At 36.3% G+C, this 19,778-nt stretch overlaps 1 protein-coding gene across 4 annotated transcripts in view; it reads left to right on the top strand.

Annotated features, from left to right (window-relative positions):
- The window catches only part of SPATA17 (spermatogenesis associated 17), a 132,415-nt gene that overhangs the window by 19,240 nt on the left and 93,397 nt on the right, over window positions 1-19,778 (top strand). For all 4 annotated transcript variants that reach the window (XM_065679866.1, XM_065679867.1, XM_065679865.1 and 1 more), the window contains exon 6: window positions 14,317-14,440. In XM_065679866.1, the coding sequence (XP_065535938.1) occupies window positions 14,317-14,440 (124 nt within the window). The remainder of the gene's footprint in view (window positions 1-14,316; window positions 14,441-19,778) is intronic.

Raw genomic sequence — 19,778 nt, 5'->3', positions numbered from 1 at the left:
GTGATGGTGAAAGGGCTTCATCAGTCCTGAATTCTGTTTTGCCTGGAAGATTTAGGAAGTTCTAACCTGAGCAAGTAGGAAACCTGTTCTTAAATATTTATTTTACAATAAATATTTTAGTAATAAGTCTTCCTCCATAGAATCATAGAATAGTTAGGGTTGGAAAGGACCTCAAGATCATCTAGTTCCAACCCCCCTGCCATGAGCAGGAACACCTCACGCTAAACCATCCCACACAAAGCTTCACCCAACCTGGCCTTGAACACTGCCAGGGATGGAGCACTCACAACCTCCCTGGGCAACCCATTCCAGTGCCTCACCACCCTAACAGTAAAGAACTTCCTCCTTATATCCAATCTAAACTTCCCCTGTTTTAAGTTTTAACCCGTTACCCCTTGTCCTGTCACTACAGTCCCTGATGAAGAGTCCTTCCCCAGCATCCTTATAGGCCCCCTTCAAATACCAGAAGGCTGCTATGAGGTCTCCACGCAGCCTTCTCTTCTCCAGCCTGAACAGCCCCAACTTTCTCAGCCTGTCTTCATACGGGAGGTGCTCCAGTCCCCTCATAATCCTTGTCACCCTCCTCTGGACTTGTTCCAATAGTTCCATGTCCTTTTTATGTTGAGGACACCCACCAGAACTGCACACAATACTCCAGGTGAGGTCTCACAAGAGCAGAGTAGAGGGCAGGATCACCTCCTTCGACCTGCTGGTCATGCTCCTTTTGATGCAGCCCAGGGTACGGTTGGCCTTCAGGGCTGCGAGCACACACTGCCGGCTCATGTTCATTTTCTCATTGACCAGCACCCCCAAGTCCTTCTCTGCAGGGCCGCTCTGAATCTCTTCTTTGCCCAATCTGTAGCTGTGCCTGGGATTGCTCCAACCCAGGTGTAGGGCATTGCACTTGTCATGGTTGAACTTCATAAGGTTGGCATCAGCCCACCTCACAAACATGTCAAGGTCCCTCTGGATGGCATCCCTTCCTTCCAGCATATCAACCGGACCACACAGCTTGGTGTCATCGGCAAATTTACTGAGGGTGCACTCAATCCCACTGTCCATGTCAGCGACGAAGATGTTAAACAAGACCGGTCCCAACACCGATTCCTGAGGGACACCACTCGTTACTGGTCTCCAGCCAGACATTGAGCCATTGACCACAACTCTTTGTATGCTGCCATACAGCCAGTTCTTTATCCACCGAGTGGTCCATCCATCAAATTGATATCTCTCCAATCTAGAGACAAGGATGTCTTGTGGGACAGTGTCAGACGCTTTGCACAAGTCCAGGTAGATGACATCAACTGCTTTACCCTTGTCCATCGATTCTGTAGCCCCATCATAGAAGGCCACCAAATTGGTCAGGCAGGATTTGCTCTTAGTGAAGCCATGCTGGCTGTCACCAAGCACCTTGTTGTTTGTCATGTGCCTTAGCATGCTGTCCAGGAGAATCTGCTCCAAGATTTTACCAAGCACGGAGGTGAGAGTGACTGGTCTGTAATTTCCCGGGTCTTCCATTTTCCCCTTCTTGAAAATGGGGGTTATATTTCCCTTTTTCCAGTCGTCGGGAACTTCACCTGACTGCCATGATTTTTCAAATATGATGTCCAGTGGCTTAGCAACTTCACTCGCCAGCTCCTTTAGGACCCGCGGATGGGTTTTATCAGGTCCCATGGACTTGTGCGTGTTCAGATTTTTAAGATGGTCTCGAACCAGATCCTCTCCTACAGTGGGCCCAAAGTCTTCATTCTCACAGTCCCTGCATCTACCTTCTAAGACCTGGGTGGTGCAGTCAGAGCCTTTCCCAGTGAAGACTGAGGCAAAGAAGTCATTCAGAACCTCAGCCTTCTCCAAATCCTGCGTAGCCAGTTCTCCCGAAAGCTTCCTCAGGGGGCCTATGTTGTCCCTAGTCTGTTTTTTGTTTGCTACGTATCTGTAGAATTCCTTCCTGTTATCTTTCACATCCCTGGCCAAGTTTAATTCTAACTGGGCCTTAGCCTTCCTAACCTGGTCCCTAGCTTCCCGCACAACATCCCTGTTCTGTTTGTATTTAAATAAGTACCAACTCATACTTTATCTAGATATGGATTAGTTGGGTGATTGCATATATACATACATGCATGCATTAAAATGAATTCCATTACTTCTCAGTAAAGTTAATGTATTTAATTTTAAGGAAAAATACCTTGTTTTGAAATATTCTTCTAGATACATTTAACATCTCTAAAACCTAGCAAAATGGTTACCAGGGTAAATATGCCAAAAGCAATTAGCATAGGCTATAATTCCATATGATGCATTAGAATTTTGTTTTATGTGAAACAGTTTCCAATCCATGATAAGCAAATCGACATCACTTCACATAAATTAGCATGCTGGTACCATTATATCAGAAGAATTTATGTATGATGTCAGTTGCCCAACTGTGTGATTAACTTGCAGTTCTTTGACTAAGGTTATCTACACACTGGCCTTTAAACGACAGTAAAGCAACTTTGCTATATGTCAGGTGTGCAACTAGAGATAAGATTTGGGGATGTAGTGCTCCATTTACTGATGAATGGCACCATTTAAATTTTTTCCCTAGACACAGGACTCAGTAAGATAGCAGTATCAGAAAACTAACAAAGCAGTGACCAAGTCCTGGCATTGGGTTTCTCGTGTAATCAAGGCAGTTTAACTTTCTTGGCTATTGAATAAATAGTGACTTAAAGGTATCAAACTAAGACCTGATCTGGCTTTAGCAAGCATAGTACTGTGCGTAAATGCTGTCATGTTTATAAATCATGAATTCACACACTTACAGGATTGACACAAAATTATTCTTTCTATCGTTGCTGGCTAGAGTAGTAAAAAAGCTTTGAGAGTGGCCCTGAAGGGTGTGGCTTTCATCCAAGTTTGAGTAGCTGTTCTATGAGCAGATTTAATATCACAGTCATCATTAAAGCTTTTTGGTCTTCAAGAAATGTCAGGGAAATAGATAATGCAAAGTGATACAAATTGCTTCCTTGGCAATATGTATATTCGCAAATCCTTCGTGAAGTCTGATTTTTTATTAACTTAATGAACAGTGAAATACAGTGCTGTTACATGTTGTTGGTAGTCTAATCCAAGGTTTAGCCTTTCTTCAAATATGCCTGAGCATGTAGGACTGAGAGAGGTAAGAGTATCTAGCTTATTCTTGGCTAGTAGAGCACTACTGAGGTCTGTTTGCTTTTAACATGGCAAGTACTTTGCTGCTTAAAACTTTTGAGGTAGTGCTGTTTCCCATGAAGTGGGCTTGAATTAAATCATCTGCCATCATAGTAATATGAGAATTTGTTCAGCATCCACCTCTCTGTTCCTTTATGATATGTCCAAGTGCTGGCCATTCTTTCAAGTGTCAAAGTGTTTTGAAGGATGTATATATTGTCTTATAATTCAATTAAAATGTTCCTGCTCACTGACTGCAGAAGCAGTTGATTCTGTAGTCTATTTTCAATTAGTGCCAAAGCATTTCAAACAGCTCCTTGGAATTCTTGCAACAATAAAAGCCTCATTTTTTGTAATGTTGTCTTTCACTTGGTGTTTAATTAACTAATTTGTCTTCAACCCATCTTCTTTTCCTTGTCTTCAAAGATATGAAGAGGAAATACATGATGCTTTTTAACTTATGTACCTGTAATTAGAGTTTTCAGAATGTAAAGTTATCCTGGCAGCTTTCTTTGGGAGCCATAGAAATAGAAATAAGTGCCAAATGTGCTTTTGTTTATTTAAATATTAATTTTGAATGGTAAGGCACATAATTTGGACATCTTTGTCTTTTCCAGAGGATTTTAGGTATAACTGATAGATCTTGTAGGAAACTCAATGCTGTATTGACTGAGGATCGTGGAATACTTCCATAGCTACAAACCTGATGTTAGGATGACTAAGATATAAAAAAAGAGTTATTTGATTCTCCTCTGTGATTTGACCTGGTTTCCATTGAACAATATTAAGATGCTAATATTTAATTAAGTGGGAGTTAGACTAGATAAAAGTTTTAAAATGATAAACTGTAAAGAGTCTATCTGGTTAGAATAGTTTCCACAGTTGTGTATTTTGTGATTGTTGTTCCCTCTTAAACATGTTGCCCACAAATCCAGCTTTCTTCACACATTCTGAGCATAAATACCCTCTTTGACAAGTCAGTCCATTTTTAGGTCTTCTCTTTGCCTACCTTTATACATACTAATACAGTTTCATTTACATATATGCTTTTAAACAGCATACATAGGCTTTTAATAATGCATTTGGCAAAACAGACATTTTATATGTACTTTCTGTCTTTTTAGTTTGATCATGAAATTGAAATGAACTGGCTAAAGTTATAGAGGAGGCAGTGCCTATTTTAACTCCAAAGAAAGCACTTTCTGAATACAGTGATGTTAAGGTAGAAACCACTATGATTACACAATAAGCTGAATTTCCAATGCAGGGTCAGCTAGATATACCTCATGTGCCTTATTCTGTTCATGTTTCTCCTGAGCAAGTGGTGAAAGCAGTCTTACCCTGGTTTTAGTTAGTTCTGTATAATACAGATCAAGTTTTGCAGATAGACATGGATATTGTAAGTAACCATAAGTAACTGCTTAGATTCTAGTCTTTAAAAATATGAAGGCTATATTTTCTCATGTATTTTTGTATAGCACTGAAAACACCATTAGGAGTAACGGATTTAACATTAAGCCTTATCTCAGTTGTATCCAAAGGAAAATTTTTAATCTGAGTGTGTAGAAAGAAATTTGAGATCCTTGCATTGACTCATTGGACCAAATAGAGTGCGGTGCAGCTGACTACTTTTGGTGAAGGTAGAATAAAACAGTATTGTAGAATAATAGTTTTATACCTGTGAGTTTTGAAGGCACTGTAGCCTATCCAGATTTCTATTTTGAATTACAAACAGCCCATAAAGCATTTTCTGCAGACAGACTAACCTTAGCATTTTATATTGTCTTCCATAGACAGACTTCAGTTTTATATTTGTCTGAGGCAGGACCTTCACTGGAAAATAAGTAGAAAAGGGGAAGAGGTACAGTTTCATTAAGCTCTAACATATCATTGACTGTCAGGTAGGTCTTGTTACGCTGTCCATCCTCATTTAACTATCCCACAAGATCTCTTAATGAAGTTAAGCCCCAAGTTCACTCCAGTAATTCTGTGGCAAGAGTTTGTGCAATGTAACAATTCATCACTTGTCAGGAAGGCACTTTTAGTTTATACATTTAATAAGGGCATCCTCTAGCTTGGTTAATTAGAAGTGAACAGTTTGCATATTTACTAAATGCGGAGTGTCATTGCCACCACGGCCTATTGCCTACATGAATTATTTCTCTATCTGCAATAAACAGCTGGGTAATTATTACTGCCATAATCAGATAAATTCCCTCTGTAAGGCTTTTCTTACATGGCAATTCTTTGAACTCATCCAAAGCTGAACAAAATTTATGAACTCCAGCAGCTAGGCCACTTTTTCATAGCATAGTGTCCCTGTTCCCTATTTCAAGGACATGTAGAGTATCATAAATATTGTGTAAATTAGGAGGATAAATATGATTACCTAAAGATTACATATTAATAAACTTGATTTTCAAAATATAATTTTCAGGTTGTAACTGATTACATTATAGCAGTTCTGTTTTATCTAATTGTAGAGACATGACAGGCCATCGATATACAGGGTATACTAGGTTATCAGGGAAGAGCTCTAGCATTTGAGGACTAAAGACTCATGAAAAAGTATATACGTATTTTTTCATGTGCCTTTTGAAGTAATTTGAGCTGTTTAGGTCATTAGAAGTATGACAAATTTTGTGTGCTATTTACTCAAATCACAGCAGTTATTTTGTCATTAAAAAAGGGGATGGTTCTTTTTGGTGGGCAATTTTCAGCTTAATAATGAAGCATAGAATTTAAATGCATGAATGTATGTGTTACATTAGAAGGTTAGATATTTCTTTTATTTGTGTACAAACAGTTATGTAACTAAGCTTGCTCTGTGCTATCCAAAGAGTCCAGCTCATATGTGAGTGTATCTATAGATACAACAGGGATTACTTAATTTACACATACAGCTTTTCCAGAACATGCTGGGATGTAGCTTATTTTTGAGTTCTCCAAAGAAATAAAAGAAAATCAAAAGACTTGTGTCAATTTAACTTTGATGTTCAAAATATGTCCCATATTTCTCTACTGAAATGTTTTTATTTTATTCTTAACTTCTTGTTATGTCTTCCTCTACTAGACTGAAAACTCCTTTCATATTTAGCATTGGTACATTAATCTACCCAGCTTTTAGTATTCTTTGTGCTAAACATAAAGAGTGGAGGTCACTTGAAGATATTGTCTCTATGCTTAAAATAGTTTTTGTGATAATTTTCAACAAACTTTAAAATACTATCAGCATCAGAACTCAGTTCTGGTGTTTGGTTTCTTTTTTTTCCTTCTGCTGTATTGTCAGCTTATGCATTGATTTCTATGTTATAATTTTATGTTGATATATATTGATTTATATATGGTAGAGCTTCTTCACCTCTATGAATCCTACTCAGAATAACCCCTTTAAAAGCCATAGTTCCTCATACTATAAGCATGCGCAAAACTTTTGCACATTATTATCCCCCTTTCAAATCCTTCAGATTCTTCACCTTCTAGGGATAATTGCATAAATCCATTAAGTTGTTTATCCTTCCAGTGGAGCTAAATCCCAATGTTCTATCTTGAACTTCATAGTTCCTACAGCTTTAAACCAAGTCAACATGATGAAATATTTCAGGACAGCACGTTTTCAACCTCTTTTCTGCAAATAGATTATTCTTTTCTTATCCAATAACTAACTGATTGCAAAATGCTTACAGCCTCATCTAACAAACTAATTTGATCTTTCAGCTTGCATGGCACTCCTTAGCCTACTTGTACTTGGTGGTAGGAGGCCTCACCACCACTTGGCATTGTGTTTGGCTACTCAAGAAAGGATCTAGAACTCACATCAGGAAATTATGTGATTAGGTATAGACAATAGAATATAAATTTTGGATGTACCCTTTACGCATGAATAATGTGAAGCCTAAATATATAATTATATCTAGCCTAATTAAATGTAGCCTGGTTTATATGATGGAGCCCAAATTTCAGACAACAGACTTTAATTCTGAGTGTAATTTTTTCATGCTATGCTAAAAAATGCCTGATTTTGGGGGAGCGTTGATTACTTCAAGCTTTTCAAGACAGTGAGAGATAAGATTTCCTACCACTTCTGCTGTACAAAATAGGTCAATACATAAAAGCTCTCCCTGCCTTGCCGTTGTAAAACCTATTTAATGTGAACAAAGTTTACCATTTTATTTGCAAACTTATGCAGACTTTTATATGAAAGTAAGTGAAAAATGTGAGCTGGGGAGTTGACCTCAGTCAAATTGTTTCATAGTACCCTGAGAAGGTAAATCAACTTAGCTGATGACCTTTAGAAGTTGTAATGTCATGTTTGCTTTCTAAATCACATAATGTTGAGTATTGTAAATGTTGCCATATATTAAAGTAAAAGGAATACAGATATGTCTACATTGTCCTGCACTGCGGCAGAGAGATAACAGCCTAAATGAGTTCATTCTAGTACTGGGAACAGCTTAACTGTAGCAAAACATATCAGTGTGTTTTCCTCTGGTTATTACAGCGCAGATGGTAGCATATATAGTCTTCTGGGAATTGCAGTGCTAGAAGGAAACAGATACTTTCACATGACATTCACTAGAAAACTGTCAATGCTATTTAGCTGTGGTAGACATCCTCTCTTATATGTTGCTGGAAAAATGAAGAACATGACTGCTCTCTTAGCAGGTTAGCCCTGACAATGTGCTGGAAATGACCACTGCTGCTAAACTGCTATCAAGATAATTTGTGTGAGGATTTTGTTACTCATTCTGGGCCAGATCAGCTTTGTTATCCCCAGATACTAATTTCACTGTTTAAGCTAATCAATCAGGCTGATTTTCCACGAAGGGGTCAATCGCAAACAGAAATGGAGCGAAAACATTTTTCCTGTTGTGGTTAGCTTTAGCAGTATAGACTTGAGCATAAAGTTAAAGCAGGATACTTGGATCCAGTTCCTCAGACAACAGAAGCTTCCGTGTTATATTTACTCTTATGCTACATCCATAATGGGCCAGATTTACAGTTTAATTATATCAAAATAGTTAAACTAACAAAACAGCTTTGTTTAAATCAGACCTTTAACAAATTATTTTTAACTTCACAACATTTTGTGCTGCCAGTGAGTATAAGGTAAACTCAGCTGAAAGATTTTTACACACAAGGGAAAAAAAGGCTTTGGACCAATCAGCTTGCGCGTTTCCAGAAAATGGAATCATTTGAAAAGATTATGTATTACCAAAAAAGTAGGTTTTAAATAGGTGTGAGGAAAAATTCTGTATGAATTTTTGTTTAAACCTTGATTAGAAGATTCTGTGTAGTGGATTAGTGAAAATACTTCTATTTTAGTTATAAACTGGCTCTGCAGTCAGTATTTCGAAAAGCTGTTGCCTTCTCTTCAGTAACTGTGCAGCTATGGAAACTGGAAGGATAAGAAGGATACATCAGTCTGTTCTTTCCTATCATCTGGTACATGCTGTGTCCTGATCTCCTGATCTGCACAAAGTATTCATTCAGTGTATGCCCTTCACCACTCTGTTCACTGCATTTCCTGTGTAGTATATTGATCACATTGTGGACCTTGACAGCTGAACTGGTATGTCACTTAATTCCATTGTCAGTGTACACTATGTGATTAAGAATAGATGGACAGAGTATGTTCTACTATGTGCAAATTATAATGGGATTTTAAGGTGTTATGAATTTCTTTCTGAAAAGAAAAAAGAATAGAAACTATAGGGTGTTTTTCCTGCCCACACATTAGTTTTATGTATTTTAATTTTCTTCATCCTAAGGATTCATATTAGTTTCCTGTTCACTGCAATGACGGAGCACTACCATTCCTCCAGATTTGAAGAGAGTGTCACGATTAAGTTGTTGAGTGGGTTGATGTAAACATCATTCACATTTAAAATAATAATAAAATAAGAATGTTGGACACCCCTTTGTGGTATGTCTCCTAGGCAGTAAGTTACCTTGTACTGCTAATAACTAACTGCCTCTTTGAGCATCTGTTTCACTGTAACTTCCGATCAAACATTTTGGTCAAGTGATGATAGCAGGATACACAGGAGTATATATAATGGTAGAGAGGAGTAAGTGGGTTGCAGAGCTGCTTTATTCTGCTCAGTAGATCAGGGCAGGAGTGCTCAAAATATCAGAAAAAGGTTAAGGATGATCAAGCTGTCTGATGGTACATAGCTAACATAAGTATGTATATGTGTGCTCTGTTCATACTTTAAAGTGTGGAGCTCTCTGAAGTATTTTTACTTCCTTGCCTAGTCTGTACACTTATTTATTTTTATCCCAGATAGAATAGATGAAGTCAAATGGTATTATCATGGCAGGGCATATTCCATTCTCACCTCCACCAATGTAATGTGAAATCAGGTGACATGAAGAAGTGCACCAAAAGGATTGTCCCACTAATTTCATATTTACTTTCATGTTCTGCATTTGAGCAGGGAGGACGATGTCTACTCAGGAAGGTAAAATCAATTTAGGTTATCTCAATTTATGCCAAAGTTGCCTACTGCCTAAATTGCAGGTATTTGATGATTTGTGGTCTGAACTGTTTAAAATCACTATAACTTTATACTCTTCTGGTTACTCAAGGCAACTACACTAATTATTGATGTTCTCAGATGCCCTTTAGTTAATATGATAATTTTATGGTTATCTTGTTAAAGGACCACAGAATGCCAGTGAAAATGCAAACAGAATGCAATAGTTTGATAAAATTCAATAAATGTATGTCAGTGTGAATTCATAAAATGATGCAGTTCTATGCAGAATTATTAAAATCTGTATATTACTGAAATCACCACTTGAAGACCTTTGCAAAGGTGCCAGGAGTGATATTATATGTATATTTTTAACCTTTATACAGACAGCAGGAGCACTGTCAACCAAATTTGCATCTCATAGCTGAAACCAGCACCACTGCCTACTGCATAATGAAGTATCAGAATAACAATAAGTTACCTTGACATATGAAAATGTTTTCTTTTCAAACTATGTAAAGCAAATAATTTTATCATTAACAAATCAATAACTTCTTTAGGATTTGTTACTCAGGATCATTTTGAATTTGGGGCTTTGAGCACATAGATTGATAATATTATGTTTATTTTTAGTTACACAAAACATTCTCTATAACAAGGAAAACACACTTTGTATTAGCCACTTCTTTAATAAAAGAAAGCACCCTAAACTTGTACCAATAAACACTGATATTCTTCTGTGTTGTTGAACTCAGCTTCAGGTCACGCTAAGATACTACATCGATCAAAACTTACAAAGATATTCCATAAAAATCTGTGTGGGAGAAACTCTGATTGGACTAAGCTTATATGGGAAGCCAGGTTTGTAGGAAGGTGCAGTAGATGCTGTTAATATACTGAGATAAGACTTAAGGTAGTGAAAATACTCTGTGCTAAAAATATTACCCTCTTTTTCAGTCATAGCAGTTTAGTAAGCAGTACTGTACCAAGCAATACCAAGAAAAGAATGCTTACCATTGCTCAATGAACCAAAGATATGTATGAACAAAGAGAAGACTGACAGTGAGTGTAAGGGTTTAATCCCAAGATCATTTAATTTCAACAAATTTTCAATTGACTTTAATGGGATTTGGATTTATTTTCTCTGGAAAGGCATACATGTAGAAGGTCACAAGCATGAAACCTCTCTGTAAACGCATTTACATGTAAGCTCTCTGGAATTCTAACTCTATTTGGAAGTTTATGTCTTTAGTATCACTTATGCTTATACACAGTTTTCTGTATGGTAACAGTGAAACCCTCTGCACAGTGCATAATGTGTTAGTATTAATCTGCTAATGTGTGAAATAGTATATTCATATCCAAATACTTTTAGATTCTCTGCATTTTGCTCCTATTCAAATTCTTGAAAGTATGGTAAAGGAGATAAAACTTTCAGGTTCCAATAGCTTTGGAATAAATCTGTATTTATGCTAAAACATCTGTGCTTTCCAGTCAAGCAGTGTTCGGACTGCTACATACCCCATATTTTGTACTGCCTCTCAGAAGAGAGTCATCTTTGGAAGTATTATCCCCAAGACAGAATTGTCTGCATCTTCTGTACTACTGGACAGAGCAGTATAATTCATTATAGAAATATTTTAGCACAACTGACAAAATGTGTAGGCTGCAAAAGTGTGTTGAAAATCATTTGTAGTTGCTTAAAAAAACTCAAACTTTCAGTCAATTATGGTACAGCGTTAGTGAGGACATGATGACAACAAAGGGTCATGTTGATTTGGATGATAGTACTGTCTGAAAAGATCAGGAATTCCACTGGACTTCAATTAGTACTGTCTGAAAAGATCAGGAATTCCACTGGACTTCAATAAGTATTTTAGACCATATAATTTCAGCAAATAATTAGTAATCATTCATTCAAAGTAATCTGGTAAATTCAGATTAATGACAATGAGAAATATTTTACATCCCATATTCATTATATCTGTGATGCCAATTTATATTTTTATCATTTCTAGAAAACAATGAAATCCATATCCACGGCTGGGAGGAAGTGCATGAGTATGCAAGAACATGAATTAACTGCAGTAATATGTTGATAAACATTCCATCAGTTATAAATAGTGACACTGAAGCTGAATAGGGGACTCTTTAATCAAAAAGGAACAAGAAATAGTATTAAATATGTAATATGGATCATACATTGATACTGAAAGTGACATAAAAGAACAAAGTTGGTACTGTATGCATTGTCTATTTATTTATTTGTTTATGATTGATCTATATAGAACAAAGAGTTTCCAAGTAAAAATGCTTATGTACCTCCAAACAGTGACTCTGAAATCTGCACCTTAAGGACAAAGAAAGGTCGCCAATCTCTCCAACTCCTAGTTCTTTGTCAAAAATGGACACGGTTAATGAGGTTTGTTTGGTACAGCGAAAATTCTCAGACACAGATAGAGATCCTTTCAATGGAAACAAATTTGTTTGGCTTTACCAGGTTACTTAGCGATTAATAATAGCCTTGAGATGCAGGTCAGAAAGGTCATCCTCCCCGCTTGCCAGCACAATCTAAAATGTGCAGCTAGTCCGGCTCAGCAGGCTTTGAGGCCCCAAAATGCTATGCATAAAGTAAAACAGGCTATTTTCCAAATTCTTTTTTCATATTAATAAGCAATTTTTAAGAGAAGGGTGGCAAAATGGGGGCCATGCCACTCTTAAGTAATTCATTTATTTTGCAATTTAATCTTATGTTGGAAAAAAATTACACTGCTGCAAAAGCATAGCATGGTGATTTTTAAACGTCAGTGTGCTTCGTAAGTAACCTTGTGTGAAATATTGTATTAGCAGCTTTTAACAGTAAACTGCAACAAAAAGTGTTTCCAGAGAGTGAAACAGGCCTATACATCTTTTCAGGTTATTTTTTTTTTTCTTCATTCTGGTTTCTAATTTTACATCTGGAATAAAACATGTTCAACTGCTTAATACTTTACTTATTTTAGTTGATGAAAAAAATTGAAAGATAGCTTGAAACAAAAATGCTACATTGCAACTTGTATTTAGGGATGTGATTTCATGGGGTTCATATTTATAGAGCAGTTAGTGCTCTTTCACATATTTTGTTGAACTAATATAGAATTCTGATCATTAAAATATCAAGAATAAGTCTGAATCACAATTTTAAAACTACTTTCAGGAGCAATATGACTTTCCCATGGGATTATTCATATCAGCAAGCTTATCCATGTGCATATTTTGACAGAATTTGACCCTTGTCCTTGAGTGTCTTATTTGGTACTCACTGAAACAACTGACACTACAAATGTGGACCTCTTTAAATAATCTGTTTTGTGGGAATACTGGAATTACCCAGATATGTGAATAGTGTAGTTTTCTTTGCTTTTTATTTTCTCATAAACACACATGCTTAAAAAAACCCACAAAAAAACCCTAGAATTTACTCACTTAATTAACTTTTAAACAATCTAAATGCTTGACTGAATATGCTTGGTGGCTTTAGCTTACAGGTTAATTTGAACTAGCTATTTCATAATAACCAAAATAACAGATGTTAATCAAACTAACCTTTTTTAACTGGGTCAAAAAAATTCCATAACACCTGCACTATGCACAATAGCATGGAATTTTGTTTCCTACAGAGCATTCATTCACTCAACTCTTTGCATAATTGATGAAAAGCCTGGCTCTATGAAAAAAAGCCATTGAGGAGGAAATCTATATCCAGTTGCTGTGAAAGTTTTTCTCCAAACATTCAGTTAACATAATGAGTTTTCTCTGTTCTTTGCAAGCTGGTATTCAGTACAGTTCCTTCTTTCTTTTATAGTGGTAGAATTTTCTATGGCTGGATATTTCTGAATACACAGACCCATCCCTTTAGATGACACTATGCGTTCACAAGCCTCTGTCATGCAGTGGCTCATGAGGAATTTACTTTCATGTTTCTAGTGGTGGCCTGTACTGTTGCTGTCAGATCTGTGTAAGAAGCCTAATGCCGGAGAAACTTCTCTTAAGGACATTGCACATGTAAAAGGTTCACATAAAATTCTTCTTCATGCCTACACTCTCAGCACAGCAGACGGCTCGAGGATCTAGGAGTGTATGTCAACTCTTATCCTGTGTCTACTTTCCTCTCTCATTCTATAAGATCTTCTCTTTCTGCAGATCAGAAGCAGGCATTGCAAGGTATTAGCTGAAACATAAGTGAACAACTTTTATTTTGAAACCATTTGAAGGAAAATCACTAAATTATAATAATTTGTGCTTAGAGAAATTCAAACTGAGATGATGCTGAAAGATAAAAAAGGACATAAATGAATGCTGTTTTATCAAGCTATAAAAATACATACATTAGCATATTCTTCGAAAGAGTAAGCAATATGAACTAAATATACTGTTCATAGTTTTTATCATTTTAATCCTGTTTCTTTGCAGTTATATCCATTTAGAATCCTGCTGTTGTACAACTGAATGAACTGTAATTTTACATTCCGGTGGTGTCAGTATACTGTTAATACATAATAACAGAACACTGTGAAGCTATAAATGTGTTAAAGTAAAATTTAAAGTAAAACATGAGCACATCTTTTATTGTTGTAGTATAATTAGCAGACTTATTTTATTCCAGGAGTGAACTGCAAAAGTACACAGAAATGATGGAAAATGAAGAGAAAAGGAAAGAGCTGGAAAAGAAAGAAAAGAAAAAGAAATACCAAGCCCGAAAGATGCATTACCTCCTTAGCACCAAGCAGGTTGGTGTACCTGTCCCTGACAGCTCATGCAAACCACTTGGGCCCCCAGCCTGACAGAGATAAACTAGCAGGCTGAATGGGACATGACTTGTTGAAAAGATAACACAAAGACACTACTTCGAGTTCAATTTAGCGCTTTTCTATAGGCAAGAGCAGGTACCATGACTATTCTGTGACAGTAGCTTCATAGAGGCAGCATCAGCACTGCTGGCAGAAAGAGTCCAAGTCAGCAGTTTGATCTGCCACTGTGATAACACAACATGAAGGGCATAACCTCGCTTTAAAAACTCATTTTGACTGGCTTATTGTTGTGTTGTTGCACTTGTCAAGAACTAACAAGTTATTAAGCTGTGAAAGGATTTAATTTTTTTCCTTTTTTTTTTTTTTCCTTTTAATTGAGCAAATGCTGGGATTGGTGCTGTGTTCTGCTTGGGTTTAGGATAGATTGGAACTGCAGGTTTTCAGCTGAAGCTTTTCCTAAGGCTGCCTGAATCAGCTTATTTAGCATGATTGTTTTCATCTAGAAATGCCTCATAGATTTCAAGTATTTCTGGATTAATTTGCTTTGTATTGATAAAAGCGGTATATTTTTCTAAGCTTTCTTCCGTAGGCTGCTTTACAGACAGGTAAATATGGCAGTAGATGTATCTTAGACAAAATGGATATGGCTGGTAAAGCTTGTGAGTTTGCCTTTTTTTAGTCCCCTTTTGTGAACTTATAAAAGATAAGTCTGTAAGTGTTCAGTGACTGGTTGTTCTTCAGATGAGTAAGGAATTTACATGCAATCAGAGAATGCTGGTATGAACTTAAGTGTCTGCTTTTCATAGGTTGTTAATTGAAATCCCTGTGTAAGAACTGTTGATCCTAAACAATGCAGGAAAAATACCATGACACTTAGCGACAAAAAACTTAATCTTTTTGTTTGAGAATCAATTGTGGTCTATCCAATAAATATATATTAATTAAGTATAATTAACTGAATATCAGTTATGAAAACTCAATTTATAAATCAAATTTAAGTTATTGTATCAAAAAAAAGGCATACTAAAATATCATTAGAGCATAGCATAACAAGTTTTCTGAGTGGCTTTCAGATAGGGGAGCTAGTTAATAACTGAAAATAGTTCACGATAATTTATTTGTCCAAATACAGATCTAGAATATTAACAATAATCTATGCAGTGTTTTCATAGTGTGATTACTGCAATTCCCTCCCTTTCCTGCCGTGCATAACAAGGTGCAATGGTGGAGATGAGCCACCTCATGTATCAAGGCTGAAGATGTCAGGCAGGTTATATGAGCAGCATTGCAAAATACATATTTGCAATAATTGTTTCAAATGTATCTGATAGTTTTGAATCTTTCTGTTTTCCTACAAGCAAAAAGAGTGAGAAAAGGGTGTTTACTTGTTGACAGAAAAGAATTAAGGAGTTGTTGCTTCTCAATTCTAGTCAAGAAGGACATGTCAAGTCCCATTCTCCACTCCCTATAAGCTGAAGCCAAGAAACCCATCTCAGAAGTGTTACAATTTAAACAGGGAGATGATCAAACATCACAGTATTGCACAATGTAGCAGATGATACAGTGATCCTTTCTGGCCTTACAGTCTGTGAATCCTTTATTGACTACAGAATTTGCTCTTCTTATTCCACAGGTTATATATGTATTCATCATATTACACACATATATGTGTGTGTGTGTGTGTGTGTGTGTGTGTGTGTATAGATTGTGCCCATTCTTGATTGGTAGCATTGTTTTACATGTCTAAAAGTAAAACCCAAGGGTGCTAGTGTCATGAATGTACAGGGATGTCTAGTATGTATGTAATAACATGGACTATGATGAAGTCAACGTGTTTTGTCTTTTTCATTAATTAACTTGTTACTTAAGTGTTTAGTTACTGCATAAACTGTTACCTTTATGAAGAAAAAAATGAGGAAGAAATGGATATCAAACTCTAAATTAGTATGCATCAGTTGTTGTTACTGATATCAGGTATATACACATAGTCATACATAGCCAATGTGAGCTTGCTTTGATTACTTTCCAAGCCAATCTGGAGCTATAACGTGAGGCTCAACACAAACCAATTGGCCCTGTTGAGAGTTATGATATATTAGCTGAAGAATTGATGCAGTTACACAGCTCCTGATCAGCTGAAAATAGGGGCAGAATAGGTGTGCGTATGCTTTAAACTCAGGAGCAAGGAGTTTGATCTGCCTACAAAGTATTATATAGGCACACCTTCATTTAAGTTGTTTTGCCTGCAGTCCCCCACATTTTTGAAGGGGAGGTGTGTGTATATTAAGTACCATTGCTATGAGACTGACATTCAGGGAAATCATAGAATCAGTGTGGTTTGGGTTGGAAAGCACCTTAATATCACCTCATTCTAACCCCCCTGCCATGGGCAGGGCAGGGATGCCTGACACTAAAGCATGCTGGCCAAGGTTCTGCCTAGCCTTGCCTTGAACACTGCCAGGGATGGAGAATTTACCACTTCTTTGGGCAACCAGTTCCAGTGCCTCACGACCCTTACAGTAAATAACTTCTTTCTTATATCTGACCTGATCTAAAATCATTTTATTCAAATTTTAATTTTTAGCAAAGAAGTTTAAGGAAAAGAAAGTTAAAACAGGACGTTCGCGTAATCAATGATTACTAATAGTAGTAATGTTAATTGGCAGTTACTAATGATATTAATAATATAATTACCAATTGTCTTTCTGTGAAAGAACAATGTTATGCATCCTGCCATCTTGAAAACATGATTTTTTCTTTACTAAATGCAAGCTACACTTTTTTTTTTCCTGTAGTACCAGTTGTATCCATGCAACACAAATATAACCCAATTTGTAGGCGTAAAAGTGGGCTTAAAAAAAGAAAGGATTTTTTTTAAATTTAAATTAATTTAGTTGCCAAGTAATGTCTGGAGAAATAAAGCCTGAGCTCTAAAATACCATGGTTATGAAATACTGAGCTTTTAATCAACTTGCTATATATGCCAGTAGTGTCAAAACCAACTCCAGTAGCATCTTACACACATGAGGTTCTTTTGTTTGATTCCTATAATTATGAAGAAACAAAACCCAAACCCAACAATCAAGTCTGTGCCCTTCTTATCAAGTGGTGAGTTATGTTGTCCTTTCACTCACTGGTTGCTTGTTGCAAGAAATTCCAGTGTAAAATACAGCAGGAAATAAATCTGGAGGTGGCAACTGCCCAGCTAAATGCCATTTTCAAACCAAGATTCTCTCTATTTCAGATTCGAAAATGTATATATATAAAGCAATATTTCCCTTGTCTGTTTTTATCTTAACAGCTTGATAAATTCCAGCTTCATGATGGATGTGATAAAAATTGCAGTTCAAATTTAAAAAGCTTTTGCCTTTGTAAGGAATATTTCTTCTCATTCCTTATTGGTCATCATGCAGTAGAAATAATAGTGCAGGTGTATTTCTTTTTTTTTTTTGTTTTACCTGGTTTATCATGAACTGCATTGCAATTTCTTATTGCAGCATGAAACATATAAAGTTTCTTATTAGTCTGTAATAACAATATGCTATTGCTACTACAGTGGTAATGATCCTTTATTTAGTTGTCATTAATAAATGACCTACTTATTAAATGTAGTTTTCTATTATAAATGTTTACTTACGTAGATTATTCTTCTATATCCCTGTAGATCCCCTTTCTGTATTAACAAAATAATTAAATAGGTTCTTACTTCTGCTGTCATGTTCTCAAGGCTGACATTTGTAGGAAGGGCCATCCTTTGCAAAGTGCTAACAAATGGCCTTTAAAGTCAATGGAAGATAGAATCACTGAATAAATTGATGGCACTTGGTGGAAGCTGGTATGAAAAGCTCACATCTGCTGGATCATGTGTTTGCATGATTCTTGTCATTGATATGTCCAACCTTCAAAAAAACATAACAGATGTAAATATCTAAGACAGTGAAAAATTCTAATTTCAACAATGAGAACTCAGTTTTTCAGTTCTTTCTCAGTGTAACACCCATACTCCATAAGCAATTCTACTTTAGGGTAATAGGAATCATTTACAAAACTTATGTGGACTCTTGATTAGGGCTGTTGAGTGTAAAGGTAGCAAAAACATGCCCCAAGGTTACTTTTTAGCTTTTGTTTCTCAAATCAATTTTGTTTTGGTTTTCTTTAGTTATTGCCAAACTCAAAATTATAGCAACTGTATCAGTCGTATCAGTCATTATCTCATGTCTGTCAGTTCATAGAGTTAAATATTTAAAATTCAAATTCCATTCAATGCTGAGGTATTTTTTAATTACATTTTTCCTATCAACAGAAATGGCAATTCATAAGCATTACACTGATTGTGTATGTCCCCTTTGTACGCTACTGGAAATCAGGAGTTAATTCTGTTGAAGTTACTGCGTTTATATCAGATGTAAATGTTCTAAGTGAGGAAGAAAACAACCCCACAAAATCCTTCCTGGAGCAGGTTAATGAATATTCAGAACCCACAACTGATTAATATGCTTCTAACCTAATGTGCTGTCCTGTAAGAACTTGAAAACAATTGGTCTGAAATGACACTGTTTGACACCCACTCTGTGTGTGGACACCTGGCAGTTTTATTCTTATAAAGGTGAGGACTCAGTGGATAAAGCTCTGGCCTATGATCTTCAGATGCACAGTTTAAGAGACAAGGCTGCAAGTTTGGTCATTTGAGCTCAGTCCCGAGTGAACAGTCCACATCACAAAATGATTATATGTAATTTGTTACTGCTGGCAGTGTCTGTTCAGGAAAGACCAAGGACTGAGCTAGCATGAAGAATGAATTAGCTATTACCTTTTACATTTTATTTCCTCCCTCTTTACTGTTGTAATTTTGTTATCCTGTCTCTAAAACATTCCAGGGATGAAATTATCATTCATTATAACTACTGATACTTCCTGAAGATGAACTAAAATGGTTAATTTTTGATTTTTTTTTAATGTAGGTGTCCCAATCACTGAACATCCCTACCTATCCATGGGTGTTTAATATCCACTCATCAGTTCTCTGCCAAGAAGTCTGATATTTCTGAGGTCTTTCCAAACCATGTACTGTATAAAATCCCATTTAAATTAAAGAGGAGAGAGTGAGCTTTCCTAGCTCTAAGGCAGGCTTGCAGCTACATTTAAATAGCATTAGTATATAAAGCACTTCATGCCGCAGTGTTCTGTTTTTATAAAACATGATTTCCAAAGGATTCTCAATTTACATTAAATACTTGTTACAGTACTCGTGACATGTATGTTTGATCAGCTAGCCTTCTTCATGTATTCACTTCCAGCTTGGAAGCCAGATGCATCA

This window comes from Lathamus discolor, chromosome 5 (genome assembly GCF_037157495.1).
Source record: "Lathamus discolor isolate bLatDis1 chromosome 5, bLatDis1.hap1, whole genome shotgun sequence".
Lineage (NCBI taxonomy): Eukaryota > Metazoa > Chordata > Aves > Psittaciformes > Psittacidae > Lathamus > Lathamus discolor.
The sequence above is the reverse complement of the archived record's forward strand: the minus strand, read 5'-3'. Positions and strand labels throughout refer to the sequence as shown.